This window comes from Octopus bimaculoides, chromosome Z (genome assembly GCF_046866305.1).
Source record: "Octopus bimaculoides isolate indiv1 chromosome Z, ASM4686630v1, whole genome shotgun sequence".
Classification (NCBI taxonomy): domain Eukaryota; kingdom Metazoa; phylum Mollusca; class Cephalopoda; order Octopoda; family Octopodidae; genus Octopus; species Octopus bimaculoides.
Window position 1 is genome coordinate 13,909,196 of NC_142944.1, and position 17,500 is coordinate 13,926,695.

Below are 17,500 nucleotides of genomic sequence, written 5' to 3' on the forward strand. Positions count from 1 at the left end.
GTATGACATGAATATTTCAAACGCTTTTCCTCTATTGTCAGTAGCCAAAATAACTGTTTACCCACCAAGCGAACTGCTCAACGGCTGGACATAAGGACATGATTTTGCAGACGATAGTAAACAAATGATATTATATGGATGACTGACTCAACAGTTAGCTTGCATATGTCAAACTAAGAAGGCACAATACACAACGAGGCTATATCTATCTTTCCTCTTCTACTTGTTTCAGCCATTACACTGTAGCCATGCTGGGGCACCACCTTGAAGAATTTTTGTCGAACGAATCGACCTCGTCCAGTACTTATCCTTTTTAAAGCCTTGTACTTATTCTATCGGTCTCTTTTGCTAAGGTGCCACATATATTATCTAAATAGCATAAATTAACCCTAAGCTTTCAGATAGTTGAAACGAAATTATGAATGTCCTAATGGCAGAACCTACATTAAACATATAAATATCGAAAATTAGATTAAACCATAATTAGATCAAACATCCAAATAACGGAGCTTTGAAACCATTAAATTAGATTACATTCGTGTTATGACTCCTTATGTATCAGTATTTATGAGACGAGAATGTATGGAATATCATCCGATTGGGTGACTTACACTGACCAAAGCAAATCTTCCACACCAAATGTCCCGATTAACTGACGCGGTATGAATGTCTGAACAGGGTTTTAGTCATAATGTTCTTTCGCCAGCTGAAATATCTCATCTGCGTTCGCCACACTACAGAAGATAGCAATAGTTTGCGAATTCCATTGACAGTTTGTTGTCTGTTCATCAGCACAACATCTAGTGATATCCTGCAGTGATACAATAAATTCATTTGCCGAAACAGTTCACATCCACTACACTTCATTCTATGATTTCAACGTATTCAGGGTACTACCCTGGCTATGACTTTAAACTGCATCCGGTAACAGGGCCCCGGCTCGCGAAATTCTTTTTCCCCACAAGAGTTCGGGACCCCAGTTATGAACTCATTTGCATACAGCCAATCAGAGCTCAACTATCAAATTAACTTGTGGGCGATAAGATAAGGTCACTTGGGAAAGGACTGACCATGCTTCTTTTCTCTTTTGATGATGCTTGTTGTTCTTGTTTCAACCAAAGCTGCCTCTACGTAGTTATTTGTGTTGTTTACTTTGTAAAATCGTAAGGGGAGAGGGTTGCTAGTACATCACCCTCTACTCCCATTTTCCCATCCACATCTTTACCATATGGGGCCCTAACACATTCTGATAATAGGTATAGATGCAAATCTATCTAATAACTTGTCCTCTTCTAAAACCAGGCATAACTTGGCGATCGGTCGACTAACAACACCGTTCTTCGACTTGAGTTTACTTGGTAGAGTGTGTTGGTTAACTTGACCACAAGGTCAAGGTGAGCTCTGATTGGCTGAACTCTCGTGGGAAAAATTTCGCCTCCGTCTTGGGAACTCTAGCGACTATTTTTTGCAGGCTAACTCTAACTCGATGTAGTAGCGCATGGTAAGGCCCTAGTTATGGGTTAAATAACATGTAACCACACGAGTCAGCGTACGTCGAAATATATGCATAATACTCCTTTATATTCTGTATTTCTTTCTTCAAGAAAATGATTAGTTGTTGGCAACCGAAACATTGCCTCATTGTATAAACCAAAAGATCAAATTCAGTGAAATAAAATAGAATCAGTTAGAACATTTATATTTCATACCAATACTGAAGTAGTAATGGACTACAATCATGAAACATGACACCACGTTTTTTCTTTTACAACAGATTACTTATTGGTAATAGCAAATGAGCTTCTACATTATTGGTTCTCAACCGGGGACCATATAAGATTTTGGTGGGATCCACGCAACAAAATAGTAAATTGGGGATCCTCAATAATATTTTAAGGACCCCTGAAAAAACTTTACATTAGACGTATGTATTACAAGAAACAGATAGTTTTCTTTCTCTAACATTTTTCATAGTTCAACCTACACAAGTTAATGTGTGTAACACAAAACAGGAATTTCAGAAGAAGTGTCTATAAAACTAGTTTGTAAACATCGAATGGCTATGGGGGTCCACTAAAATAAAATAGTAATCAAAGGGGTCCATAAATTAAATTGGTTGAGAAACGCTGTTCTACATAGTCATTTAATCGGCTAGAATTAGCAGTTAAATATTTATCAGATCACATCTTACTGGTCTTTGAAATAACAATAATAATAACAAGAGCACTCAGAGAGCGCAAACCTCCGCCAATGTTTCTCTATTTTGGTACTACGGCCACAACACAGAGGAACACTACAAAGACAGACACAACACCACAGTGGGGACAAAAGACACAAAACGAATGAAAATGAGATGTTATATAAAAATGAAATGGCTGCATGGGCCCCCAATCCCATGCAGTATCATTTGAACGTTTATATAAACTATTTACAATCGTTCTATTGTCTTATTGCTTTTCTTAATCTCGTTTTTCCTCTCTTTGTTTTAAACGAAACAATTTTACTTTTTTTGCTTCTTTCTTCAATAAAACAATTTTACTTACTTTTTTTCCTTTTTAATCTCTCATGAAACGTTCTAAATCTTTTAGCTCCACTACTGGTGGCAATTCATCGAACTCCACTATCACTCCTGGCGGGACAATCCCTTCTCCACACATGTCTTTTAGTCTGTTGTAGGTGTTTTTGTCAACCACGATGGCCTTCACATTCTCGGAATACACATCCGTGGGCAACATTACTCTTATAATATGTTTAAACTTTACTATTTTCTTTTCAGTTTCTTTGCCTTTTACGTACGTCATAAAATTCCATCGAAATTTTCATTTTCTTTGTTTTCTCTTTTCCTGCTCCCCTCCTGGTACCTTCTTCTTTTCTTCCACCACTCTGGACAGTCTCTCCAGTCGCGTTTCTAAATTATCCTTCTCCACCGGAACAAGGACAATGTCTCCTCAATGTTTCCTCCTCATGCGACTCCGCCCGGAACACCTCCTCAAGTTCCTTTTCGCTTATTTTATCCACCACCATTTTGTCTTCCTTCCTGCTGGTCTCCTCCTTTTCCATTTCTTCTTTCTTCTTTTTCTGCTTCTCAGGCGGAGGGCGCACTCTCCCACTTTTCTTTCTCTTTTTAAACACCGTGAACTCCTCCTCCGTTGCTTTCTCCTTTATCTCGACCTGTACCTCCTGGTCCGTGCTCTCCTGCCTCTCCGTCTGCTCTATTTGTTGTTCCCTCTGGGGGCACCTCACTTTCATGTTACCGTTTTCCCCACACGTATAACATATAAGTGGCCTACCCTCCACCACCACTCTCAATCTTACGTTATCGGGCAGCACTATCTCTTCGACAATTCTGTTTAGATCTCCCACTATTGCTTGAACGGTTAACTCTATTCCATATCCCCAGTAGTTATCTCTTTGGGTTCTTGTGGCCTTCAGTATCTTAGCCTCCTCATTCATGTCATACATTATGGCTGTCATCAGCCATACTTTTTTCTGCTCTGGGGGCACTTTGCCAACTCGCACCCTGGCCACACGTTTGCCACAGTACTTTGGCAAAAGTAGCCATTCTTCTGATTTTATTGCCTCCGCGGAGTGCTTAATTGCTTCCTCTTCTGATGCAAAGCACACCTCCACAGTAGCGTACTTTCTCCCTCTTGTTATAAATGCGGTTAGTCTTTTTATATTCATTAGACATTCTTCAATAGCCTCTATTGTCGTTATTTCTATTTTTCTTGTTGCTATCTTCATTGTCTTATATATCACCGTTCTTTTCATTACATTGGTTGTTAGTTCCACAGGCGGCGTTAATTTCAATGTATTTCCGTCTCTTTCCAGCAACTTCTCGCATTCCTTCATTTTTCGAGGTTCAACCTTTATTTCTCGTACCTCCAGCGTTTCCACTTCTATCCCTTTTCCAGTTGCAGCCGCATAACTGTGGCCACCTGCTGGCGTTTTCTCCATTTTTCCCACAATGGGAAAAAACAATTCAAAATAATACTAGCAACAATTTGAGCAGTAACAATCAAACAAATATTTAACGCTATGACTCACGTCTAACATGACAAAAAACAACTCAAACCGCCTGTGACACAAACGTCAGCCGATGCAACACCAATACCCTCTCAACGATTAACCAAAGATGATTTTTAAAATGAGAATATCTGAAATACACTCGACTGCTCTCACAAGCGAGAATACTAAAAACGAACCCGACCGCTCTCAAAAATGAAAAAAATCCGGAAAAATAATCCGGATCGATCCCAAAATCTAATCAGTCTGTGCCAGTCATGAGGACAAATATCTCTGAAAGTTTCATCCGAATCCATCGCGCGGTTCTTGAGATATCTTGTCCACAGACAAAGAAAAAAACTAACAAATTCGACTGAAAACAATACCTCCGCCTTAGCGAAGGCGAAGGTAATAATCATAAAAAGATGCATTGGGTAACTTAGATCCAGAAGTATCATGTCTGAAAGACAAAAAGTGGGCGAGAAAAAGGAAAGATGGTCATGTCAAGAACATTTTTGGTCATACGTCAGAATTAATAGCAACTAAATATTTTTACGAAATGTTGAAATATTAATTTCTAATTTTGGCATAATGCTACAAAATTGGAATGTTGAAATATTAAGGAATGAAACAAAATATTTTAGCCACCTACCTGTTTCTGTTCATATTTGAGGGCTAATTTCAATCGTGCCAAAGTAAGTTTCTCTCCACTCGAACTCGGCTCATCCTCCTCATCTGAAGATGTCTCTTTATTTAATACAGCAATTACCTCTTCACTGCTCCGACATTGGTCCAATAGATCGCACGCGAATCGTTTGCATTGCATTGCTAAATCGAAATATAAATCCTTGAATTCATTTTCTTTTAATCCTTTTTTGGCAAGATCCCACGATAGCTTAAAAGCGCTTAAAATGGGATCGAGACTTGTCAAAGATATCCACGCAGGACTAGCTAACGCTTTATAAGTGTGAATTCTCAGCAAAGAATGTCGGAGACTGTCTTCGTGAACCTGTTCCTGGCATTTCTTACAAGAACAAGACAGTTCGTGTGGTCTTTCAATGGTGGCACCGCGAAGAAGTAATAACTGAAGAATTTCAAATTGGTTACAATGAGCGGCTAAAATAACTGGAGAAATATCCGGAGAATAATCTGAACTCTCTTCGTTTCCGTGTTTCGTTTTAGACCAATCCGATCCCAGCATACCCCTGGTAACACTCGGATGGTCAATCAACATTTCAACTATCTTATACACACCTTCACGGATGGCGTAGAGTACTGCATCTCCAATTTTGACACCCTCCTGTTTGAGTAAGAGTTCTACTATTTCTGTGTTTTCATTGTCCACAGCTATTTGTATGGCAGATCGACCTAACATGTTAGTACAATTAACATTTACTGGGTTCGGGCCTTGCAAACATCGTATCATTGTATGCTTGTCTCCCTTTTCTGCAGCTTCTAGGAAGAATCGTTCTTGCGGATCAATTCGATGTCCCTCCTTCAGTGGTTCAAGTGGAATTAGAACACCACCTCGTCCAGTCGGACCGCACCGTGTGCTGCTTCTTTTGTTTAGGTAGGGCATTTTTCCTATTTTCAGATTTTCGTTTCTGCAAAACAAAAATAATGAAAATGAAAGAACAATTACATATAAATTAACCGCTAAAATATTAATGCAAATGATATTAGACATTACAATTAAGGCCTACATTTACATAGAAATTATCAACAATTAATTCATAATTTGATTCACGCGAGTGTTTCTCACTGTAGGTGACTTTGTTAAGCTGGACAAGAGTATAATAAGTCTATTCGGTCAGCTCTTAGTGACTGATAAATTATCTTGTGGAGATAAAATAATAGAGTTAAAACAGCAGAAAGCAATCTATAGTAATTAATTTGAAAAGATGGAATAGCAAGCGCTCTGTAATGTAATTGATAGGACACTCAGCCAACAAGCGATAGACATGTGGTAGAAGCACTAGCATAGCTAGTGTGCATCGCCCGGGGCGGCTGTTCCGTTTGCCGCCCCCAGACCCCACAAAAGATACATATTGCCTACGGCAATAGCTTACAACAGGATGAAAAGTGCCACCCCTTTAAAAGTGCCGTCCTGGACGGACCGCCCCTGCCCAGCTACGCTAGTGGGTTCAAGTAACATTAGTGGGCCTAGTGGTATATATTAATTATATAGCAGATTTTTGCTCATAACCCTTCATAACTTGTTTACCTTTTGGAATTTTCAGAAATTTTTTGTGGATTTGTCTATTCTGTTAGCGTTACATACGACTATGTGAAACAAATTTTTTTTAGTTTTTCCAAATAATTTTTTTTTTCGAATTATTTTTTTGAACCACAATTTAAAATACAGACAATATGAATTTTTGCCTTACATCTCAGCAATAGACTGTTAAATGTGTTTAGGAAGAGAAAGATTGAAAAGCATCAATACATCAGTGTGACAAACAAACGAGGACGGCATGAGGTGGCCTTGAGATGTGCTAAAAATAACAACTTAAATCACACAATTTTTGTTTGTTTTTGTTTTTGCATAGTCGTATGAATTTCCGTGTGTAGAACAGAAATTCGTAATGATTTTCTGAAAATTCCATGTGGATAAGCAGCTTGATAATAGCATGGCTTGCTACTATGGAAACAGGCACCTATATGTCTCTGGCTTTCGAATGGCTAAAATTACTAAAATTTGTAAACTTTAAAAGCTATTAACTCTTTATTTATCGATTTACGGCGAAAATGAATTTAATGTCAATAATTACCATACAAAACTACACCAATACATCGAATCAATTGGAATAAGAATTGAGGCTGGAAAGTGGCAGTCAAACAGAAAAGATCCGGTTTGAGACTTTTTAGGAGAGGCAGTTATGTTTTACATCATTGTAATTTTACTATATCATTACTATAAATCTAATAAGCTGATCTGCCAACTTTTGTATTTCCAGATTCAAGGAGATGACTGTAACTGCACTTTGAACACACTCTGCAAAACACTGGTTATCACAATTCCATGCTGGTAACCAACTACTTGACAGAGACAGGCATCAGAACTATCTCTCACTCCCCTCCCCATAGTCTAGAGCTTGCTCCCTATGACTTTTGGCCGCGAGCTGAAAGAGAATCTCAGAAGTCGTTTTGAAGACATTGAGAAAATGAAGGAGGCATTTCTATGGAGCCTTCATGAAGTCCTTGAAGCCTTACAAGTACATTGAAGTCAGATGATACTACTTTGAAGGAGTTAAACGTTCTATACTTGTTTGAAATTAATAAATGTCTCTCCTGAAAAGGAGTCAAAATTTCTGGAGTGACCCTTGCATGAATGTTATTAAAAGAAGGCCAACCAATTATGTTGCGGATATCCTTTGCGCTAACATCAATTTTCGGTCATACGCGTTTTAGATAGAAAAACTGAATAAGACAAAAATCCATCTGAGTAAATATATATATATATATATATATATATATATATATATATATATATATATATATATATATATATATATATATATATATATATATGTAGGATCTTTCTGATTTTTATTTAGTTTTTATTTAGTGTGTTTTCTACCGAAATACTTTAAAACTTCATATACTTGTATATTTTGTCTTATAGAACAGAGAAAAAAATTTATATTCGAAGTCTCCAAATTTGGTAAAAATATTCATAACCCTAACCCTAACACCCTAACCCTAAAACCCCAAAGCTAAAACCAGTACAAACGCACGAACGATGTCATAAATAACAGTACCGCTGATAGTTGTTGTTGACAAACAACGGCAGTAATTTCATTCAAGGGAAATGATCCCATTCCACAGCCACAATGTGTTATTGACAAACCACAGCAGTAATTGTTTTCACCTCAATAGACGTTATTCATTGGTTGAAATTACCGAAATACAACTTTAACACGAAATAACTTTAAAAATATATACTTTTCTCAACAACACTAAGAGTAAAAGATGTTTTTTATGACGCATTCTACCAGTGTCCCAAGTTTGAAAGTGTTTCGTTAGAAAACAAATGGTGTCCGCCAAATCAGAAAGATCCTATATATATATATATATATATATATATATATATATATATATATATATATATATATATATATATATATATATATATATATATACATACATACATACATACATACATACATACATACATACATACATACATACATATATATATATATATATATATATATATATATACTTTTCGAAAATATTTTGTATCTGTGATAAATTAACTAACTTTCTCTTTCTGAACAAATCCCATTAAATTTCTCCTCCCACCAATCCAACATATGCAACCATTAATAATTTAATTCTATTCATAATCCCGTGTCTAGTTGCTTAATTAATTTCTTGGATATTTGTTCTGCTAACTCGGAAACTACTGAATCAAGGAAAGCAAATTTCGATTTATGAATGATTAGTCAGCAAAATAAAAATGGTTTAAGAAATTTTTTTCTTCATTTAGACCAAGCGTGTTATGTAGTCTTGCTCTCTTTCATTTATTGTATACCTCGGAGCGCGAATAATTTAAACTACGGTTTATCCGAAAATAGAGCAAAACAAATTAGTTATACGAAAAACTACATTTACGACAAAAATATGTCGTTACATATTTGTACAAAGTAATACAATTTCTTTCTGAGACCATCTAATATTGATATTGGTAAAAGACGGCGAGCTGGCTGAAACGTTAGCACGCCGGGCGAAATGTTTAGCGGTATTTCGTCTGTCTTTACGTTCTGAGTTCAAATTTCGCCGAGGTCGACTTTGCTTTTCATCTTTCCCGGGTTGATAAATTAAGTACCAGTTGCGAACTGGGGTCGATCTAATCGACTGGGCTCCCTCCTCCAAAATTTCTGGTCTTGTGCCTAGTGTAGAAAAGAATATTGATATTGGTAATCATTTCATATGTGGCGTAATAACCTAAAATATTTTGGGTATATATAAGCGTAAGCGTTGTAGCGAGAAGTTTGCTTCTCAACCATATGGTTCTGAGTTCAGTCTCATTGTTTGGCACCTTGGGCAAGTGTCTTCTACTATAGCCTCGTGAGTGGATTTGGTAGACGAGAACTGAAAGAAGCTCATATATATATATATATATATATATATATATATATATATATATATAGCCAGTTAATCATATATCCGAAAAAAGTACACACTAAATCTCAGTGCAGTAATATATTTACTGGAAGTTAATTATATGTCGGGTCATAGAGTTACCAATGGTTTGACATCCATAAAGGGCTTAGCCTTATAGACGACTCGTTAAACTTCAATGACCTCCCTAAATGAGGTAGCCTTGATAATTTGAGATATTGTTCTGATGAATTTTCCATTGTCTTGAAAGATTTTCATTAAAATAAATTTGGAAAGCGACAAAAAAAAAAAAAAAAACAGACATTTAACTTCTAAACTTTATTTTGAAATTGATTTTTAATTTTATAAATGGCTGTTATTAAAAAAAAAAAACCAAAGGACCTTAAAATCTGTTTTTAGACATCTTTTCTTCAAAGAAGTACTTTAAGAACTTTTCAATGTCCCTTCGTTTGGTGGAATTCTGTGGTTTGTAGTGATGAATGTATTTTTAACCATACGTATTATCCTAACTCCGTCAGGATTCTATTCGGAATGAAGAAAATGGTATATATACACTATTGAATTTCAATCAAATACACATTTTAATGTAGCTTGAATCGAACTACAAGCACAAATCTGTTAGTAAACCAATACTGTAAAAAAATAAAAGTTCTTAATCTGCTCAGGCAGTCTTTTGGGCCTTATAAGATTGGCATATGTGCTTTTTCTTTTAGCGACAGTGCATTAGTAAATTAATACAAACGATCGTCTTTTCTTTGATCTAGGACGAAGAGAATTTATCAGTCACTAAAAATATTATCCTTGTTGGCTACGAGCTTGTAAAAACTGTTAACCGTTCTTTACAATGCTTGAAGTCACTAACACCTGCTGTATTGGAACTTGCCAATCTCTTGGTAAGCATTTATAGTAAAGGATTGCTTCATTAACCCTATGGCACTGTATGTTATAGCTACTTGTAAGTCTGCCTTGTCCAATCTTCTTATTCCATGGCATATTCTAAATTTGATCGACCAACCATCTGAGAAAATAAATGAGGTCTGCAAATTTATTTTCTCTTCAAAAATTTTTTTAGCTTTGGTTAAGATCATAGACATAGCTATGGCTATTGCTGAATAGCTATAGCTATGAACCACTCATGCTTTATTTTATTTAATTTTCCACGTTTTGGTCAATGAAGACTTTCCTATTAGTTACGGTTTTGATATGATCAGAAGATGTAGTTGAATCTAAAAGCTTTTGTTTTGAATTCTTCACTCTAGTGTTAAACACTTCAATCTAGTGATAAACACATCTAATCGTGCCTTGTTCCATTTTCCTAATTATATTTGGTTTATTACTAAACCCTAACCCTAACACTCAACCTAATCTTAAGCTCTAACCTAACCCAGATCAAGTCATTTCATAGTGTAGACTACGGATGTTATTATAGACCACACACACTAAAGTAGCACCAATGATTTTTTTGAGGAGGCTTTGTTTTGCGAATGTTGTTCTTATGTGTGTTGTTAAATATGCAGAGAGAAATTGTGAAAATAATTATTTAAACTATGGTGAGGAAGAATATGATGGTCGATATTAAATAGGATATCTAAATGTATAACTTAAAAGTTAGAGCATAAAAGAAAAACGTACTTTATATATACGTTGTCTAGTTGGACGATTTAAGAGGGAATTTAATAAAATAGTAAGATGAACGATTAGATTGGGTACAGGCGCTGTAAGTACAATATAATATAATATAATATAATATAAGAATTATTTAATAAACAAGGAAACCATTTATTCCAAGTTTTTTTTTTCTTTACAATTTATTTCCTACTTTAATCAATTGAAACTGATATTTCAACACTAAAATACTTATTCATAGCTTGAAAACAAACAACAAATAAGATAAAACATAATAGTACATAATAGTTCTTAAATTGTTATTCCGTCACTTATTTCATCATTGCATCTTCCTTGTCAAGCAAACTATCATGGAATAAAAATTTCTAATCAGGTTTCTCCTTTGAAAACTTCACAGGTGTTGAATGACATACTGAATAAGGGCGACAATCTTTGTTTGATATTCAAAACTACTACGGTTATTAAAGAAGTAAATTGTTTTCTTTTGTCTTTTCTTCCTCTTTCTCTGCTAACGTTCGTGATGGAGTGATAGCAACAGTTTCTCTCTCTCCCTCTCTTTGTTTCTGTTCCTCCGTCAACTCAGCGAATATTTGTAATTGAGTTGAAAATGGAGCGTTTAAAGTACAGCTGAGATAGTTAATGAAAGAAAAAAAAAAGTGACGTACAGTACTTTTGTTTCTTACAACGTGAATATTGCATCTTCAAGAAATCGTTCTACGGCTTGATGTGATATAATTAGTAATTGTTTTGGCAGTGCATTAAAAGCTTCATACTTTTCAATCAAACAGAATTATTTAACAATAGCGCCGGTTGACAAATTGGTGGCGTCTGTATTGCGATTAGAAATTACCAGATAATACATATCTCTCTGGATAAACTATATTGCAAGAAATTATCGAATATCATATCTCTCACTGGATATATAAGTAATGTTGAATGAAAGATGTAGGGAAGAGAGTGAGAACGAATTTAGTTACAAGTCATTACGATTTGGATTTCTATGTCAGATATGGATATGTGAATAATGTTGTATGAAAGCTGCAGAGGCGTACTGTAAACGTAGAAGAGAAGTGGAGAAGATAGTAAAAACGAATTTAGAAGTTATTAAGATCAGGATTTTGATATCAGCATAGAGCGAAAAATTTTCAACTGAGGTGAGCGATATTATAGGCTTAAACTGCTTATCTAAATTAATGTTGTAGGTCATTTCTGCTGATAACATAGCCCTGAGTCTTAGGAAACCCATCACATCTGAAGTCGAAAGGTTTCAGAAAAATTTACACACTTTTATTAAAGATATAAAACTACTTGTTATTACAGAAACTAATATTGCAATAAAAAAAATTTAACATGTCTTCTTGGACATGAATCTTTACTGAAAACGGAATGAAAATACGACACTACAGAGGCAAACATTATAAATAATTTAATCAAAACATTTCACTGTCGCCATCTGTGCTAGCCTAAAAAAAAAAAAACCCAAAAAACTTTCAATCTTTAAACTACAACGATGCTGTCTTCCGCAATGTATTCCAAATTCAAACAAAATAAAAACCAAAAGAGGAAAAAATACAATCTGGTTTAATCTGCCGTGAAATTTATCTGTAGTTATACTATTTACCAAAATATTCTATTCTTTACTGAATAAACATTTCCGTCCTCGATATATATATATTACAAAATATTTTACAAAAATTGCATTAAAATTTCATGCTGCACTATTGATTTTGCGTCAAATTTAGTTAACACCAACCATCTAAACTTAACTTGTTTCTCTCCGACCATAATACCATTACATGTATTGTAAAAGCATTAACCGACACAGAAATTTCAAATGTCTTAAACTTTTCAAACCGACTATAAACCGTAACAGATAAACGATAAATCTTTCGTAAATAATTTAACTTTTAGCTAAAATATTAATTCATACGTCATATGCACTGGTGTAAATCTATTTATTTTTATACATTCTAAACTTGTAATAACAGCCAAATCTCGCTTCTCCGCACTTTTAAAAATTTTATTTCAGTACATATGACAATGTAATAAGCTTCGACACTCAATCGAAGTTCATCCTATTTCCTTTTGTTAATTCTGTTCATTTAAACGTTTGTTTCACTGGACATTTTTATAAAATATTCATTGTCTTTTTTTAATTATATTTATTCCTTTATTGCCCACAAGGGGCTAAATACAGAGGGGTTAAACAAGAACAGACAAAGGAATTAAGTCGATTATATCGACTTCAGTGCATAACTGGTACTTATTTAATCGACCCCGAAAGGACGAATGGCAAAGTTGACCTCGGCGGAATTTGAACTCAGAACGTAAAGACAGACGAAATATCGCTAAGTATTTTGCCTGGTGTGCTAACGATTCAATCAGTTCGCCACCATTTTTTTTTATTATATTGCCTCTACAAAGGCGATGAGGTGGCAGAGTCGTTATCTCACCGGAAAAAATGCTCAGCAGCATTTCTTCTGGCTTTACGTTCTGAGTTCAAATTCCACCGAGGTCGACTTCACTTTTTATCATTTCGGTGTCAATAATATAAGTAGTAGCAGCACAGTCTTAAGGCATGGGCACACTGGACAGTTGCCCAGGGGTTTCATGGATTTTGGAACCCAATTCGAATCTACGTATGCAGTACCTTGCAGTGAATAAATAACTGCTATAGGCGCCAGGTTCTGATCTATTTCTGTTGTGGCTTGCTGTCAATAAATAAATATTATAGAAAAAAGTGTTTTGTTTTACCCGAGAGCCTATAATGCTGCTAAGATGGCCCTGGGTACCAGTCAAACACTGCAGTCGATATAGATGACTATCCCCTCCCATCAAATTTCGGGCTTTATTCCTATAATATTAATAGGCGTAGGAGTGGCTGTGTGGTAAGTAGCTTGCTTACGAACCAGATGGTTTCGTGTTCAGTCCCACTGCATGGCACCTTGGGCAAGTGTCTTCTGCTATAGCCTCGGGCCGACCAAAGCCTTGTGAGTGGATTTGGTAGACGGAAACTGAAAGAAGCCCGTCGTATATATGTACCGGCTATGATGAAATACCACAAGGTATAGAAAATACGTATTCGCCTTTATATATTTATATAATTATATATTTATATAATTATATATTTATATATTTAATCCTTTATATTGAACACTCAATATTTCATATATTCAATAAGACATATTCCATATATTCAATAAGACATTCAATACTTCATTTCATTGTACCATCCATCTTTTTTTATATTATATATTATATATTCCATATTCTATATTCCACATAAATTTTACAAGAATATAAATAAAAAACAAAAAACAGACAGAGTTGGAACTCTTTTAAATAAAATAATATATTCCTCTATACACGATCATACAAAACCCTTTTTTTTTGTATTTATTTTTACTCACATATATATATGTGTGTTTGCGTGTGTGTGTGTGTGTGTCTGTATTTGTCCTCTCCCAACATCACTTGATAACCGATGCTGGTGTGTTTAGGTCCCCGTAACTTAGCGGTTCGGCAAAAGTGACCGATAGAATAAGTACTAGGCTTCCAAAGAATAAGTCCTGGGGTCGATTTGCTCTACTAAAGGCGGTGCTCCAGCATGGCCGCAGTCAAATGACTGAAACAAGCAAAAGAGTAAAGAGTAAGAGTATAGGAAGGATTATCTTGCCTCTGCATTATGAAGTGCACTACTCAGAAGTCGTAACTTACATCTATCAATAATCAGAAACTCAGAATATCATCCATACTCTTCCTTTTTTCAAACCAAACCTTTCACCAACTTTGTTAATAACATGAGATTTATCACCCTTTCTTACGTTGTATTCAAATCATTATTAATATTTTAATTTTCTATATGTACATGAGATATAAAAACTTCAAGTATGGGTTTCCTTCCATAAATATTAACGGTTTTCTTCACCATAAACTTAACAAACATTATTACTCTTTCTTTTAACCTATCAACACATTTCGCCCAATATATTAAAAGTTGAGAATTTTTTCTCCTCTTTACTCATTACTTGAACAATTCACGAGAAGAAACGATAAATCTTTCGTAAATAATTTAACTTTCAGCTAAAATATTAATTTATACGTCATATGCACTGGTGTAAAATTCTTTTACATCCGTTTCTTCATTCGTACACACACCCACACATATATACGTACATATATAAATGCATAGATATATACTTGTGCACATGCATACATTCGTGCTTAAATATATTTATTTCTTTATTGCTTACATGGGGGCTAAACATAGAGGGGACACACAAGGACAGACAAAGGGATTAAGTTGATCACATCGACCCTAGTGCGTAACTGGTACTTATTTAATTGAGAGATGAAAAGCAAAGATGAAAGCAAAGTCGATCTCGGCGGAATTTGAACTCAGAACGTAACAGCAGACGAAATACCGATTTCTTTATTAGGCATAAAACCCTAAACACAAATGCGGACCCGATCAAGGACAGAGAAGACCACAGAGGGGACAAAAGACATAAAACGAACGTAAATGGGATGAAATTATGTAATAATGAAAAGATGAAAATGGCCACACGGGCCCCACTCCCATCCGGTACCATTTGAACCATTATATGTACTATCTACAACTGTTCTTTTTCTTACTCTATAATCATAATAACATCATTTAACATACTTTTTTTTTCTCTTTTAGTAGAACTTCATCAGTGGTTCAATATCTCTCAGATTCACTACTGGTGGCAACTCCTTGAATTCTACCTCCACTCCTGGTAGGTCAACGCTATCTCCATACATCTCTTTCAACTTTCTGTAGTTCTCTTCTTCTTCAATCAGTTTTGCCTTCATATCCTCTGCGTAGACATATGAAGGCACCTTCACTCTTACTATTGAATTAGACTTAATTATCTTTTTTTCTGTTTCAACATTCTTTGGGTATATCACATAATACCACACTCCATCTCCTCCTCGTATATTCTTTCCTTTATCTTGTACTTTTTGTTCTGTTTTTCCTTCTTCTATCCTAAATAATCTCTCCAACTCTCCTTCCTGCACTTGTATTTCCGAATATTTCTCCACTGGAACAACCGATATCATTACTGGTAACTCCACTTTCTTTTTACTTTGCCTTCTTTCTTCCTTCCTACTGCCCTCTTTCACAGTTTCTGTTCTCACCTCTTCTCTCTTCTTTTTCTGCTTCTCTAGCAGAGAACTCATTCCTCCGCTCCTTCTTTTCTTTTTAACTATAGTGAATCCTTTCTCCGTTTCTTTTTCTGCTGCCTTGTCCTGTACTACATGGTCCACACTCTCATGTCTCTCCTCCTGTTCTGTTTGTGGCTTTCTTTGGGTGCACCATGCCTTCATGTGGCCCCTTTCTCCACATGTGAAGCACACTGGTGGCCTACCCTCCACAGTAACTCTCAGCTTCACATCTTCCGGCAGCACAATCTCATCCACCACACTATTCAAGTCCTCCGTTGTTGCCTGATTCGTTAATTCGATACCATAGTAGCTCACCTTTTGGGTCCTTGTAGCCTTCAGAATCTTCCCGTCTTTCATATTATACGTTATGGCTGTCATCAGCCATTCTTCTTTCAATTCGGGTGGTACCTTACCCAGTCGCACCTTGGCCACACGTTTGCCGCAGTACGAAGGCAAGAGCACCCATTCCTCTGTCCTTATTGCCTCTGTGGAGTGCTTTATTGCTTCATCCTCCGTTGTGAAGCGCACCTCCACAGTGGCGTATCTTCTCCCTCTCGTAATGTATGTTGTGAATCTTTTTATATTCTTAACACATTCCTCTATGGACCACGTCACTAAGAAGATAGAGCATTTGTGTATGTGTTTGTGTATAAATGGCAATGTTAAAACTGGTTGCGTGGCGGTTATGAGAGATGGTTAGAGATGGTGTTGAAATTGCAGGAAAAAATATATTTCAGCGAAATGTTCTTTTTTCTTTTATTCTTTTACTTGGTTCAGTCATTCAACTGTGGACATGCTGGAGCACCGCCTTTAGTCGAACAAATCGACACAAGGACTTATTCATTGTTAGCCTAATACTTATTCTATCGGTCTCTTTTGTCGAACTGCTAAGATACGAGGACATAAACACACCGACACCGGTTGTCAAGCGATGGTGAGGGATACACACACACCACACATATACACACACCCACACACATATATATATATTCAGTTTCCTCCTACCAAATCCACTCACAAGGCTTTGGTCGGCCTGAGGCTATAGTAAAAGACACTTGCCCAAGGTGCCACGCAGTGGGACTGAACCCGGAACCATGTGATTGGGAAGCAAGCTTCTTACCACACAGCCGCGCCTACGCCTTATTTATAAAAAAAAATTTAATCTTAAGAACTAAATAAATAAAAAAATTTCTAAACTGAAAAATCTGTAATTGTAATTAAAAAAAATCAAAGAAACTTATTACCCACGGTTAGGAAAACAGAGAATATGATCTCTTTATTCTTTTTTTACACAATGATATCAATCAACACTCGGCATCACAAGTGCCATGATGATGATGATGATCATGATGATGATGATGATGGTGGTGGTGGTGGTAGTGATGATGGTATTGGCCATCATTAGCATCAATCTCATCGGAAACACTGCCATCAAAACCACCACCACCACCACCACTATCAATATCATCATCATCATCATCATCATCATTTTCTTCTTTTTTTTACTAAAGCAAAGAAAATTGATAGCCACATGTTATGGCTACATGTCGTG

General features: G+C 35.8%; 1 protein-coding gene across 1 annotated transcript in view; it reads right to left on the minus strand.

Annotated features, from left to right (window-relative positions):
• LOC106883329 (transient-receptor-potential-like protein) overlaps window positions 1-17,500 on the minus strand; it is a 157,400-nt gene that overhangs the window by 71,056 nt on the left and 68,844 nt on the right. Inside the window, exon 4 of the mRNA XM_089365375.1 lies at window positions 4,658-5,609. Within this exon, the coding sequence (XP_089221501.1) occupies window positions 4,658-5,584 (927 nt within the window). The 5' untranslated portion in view covers window positions 5,585-5,609. The remainder of the gene's footprint in view (window positions 1-4,657; window positions 5,610-17,500) is intronic.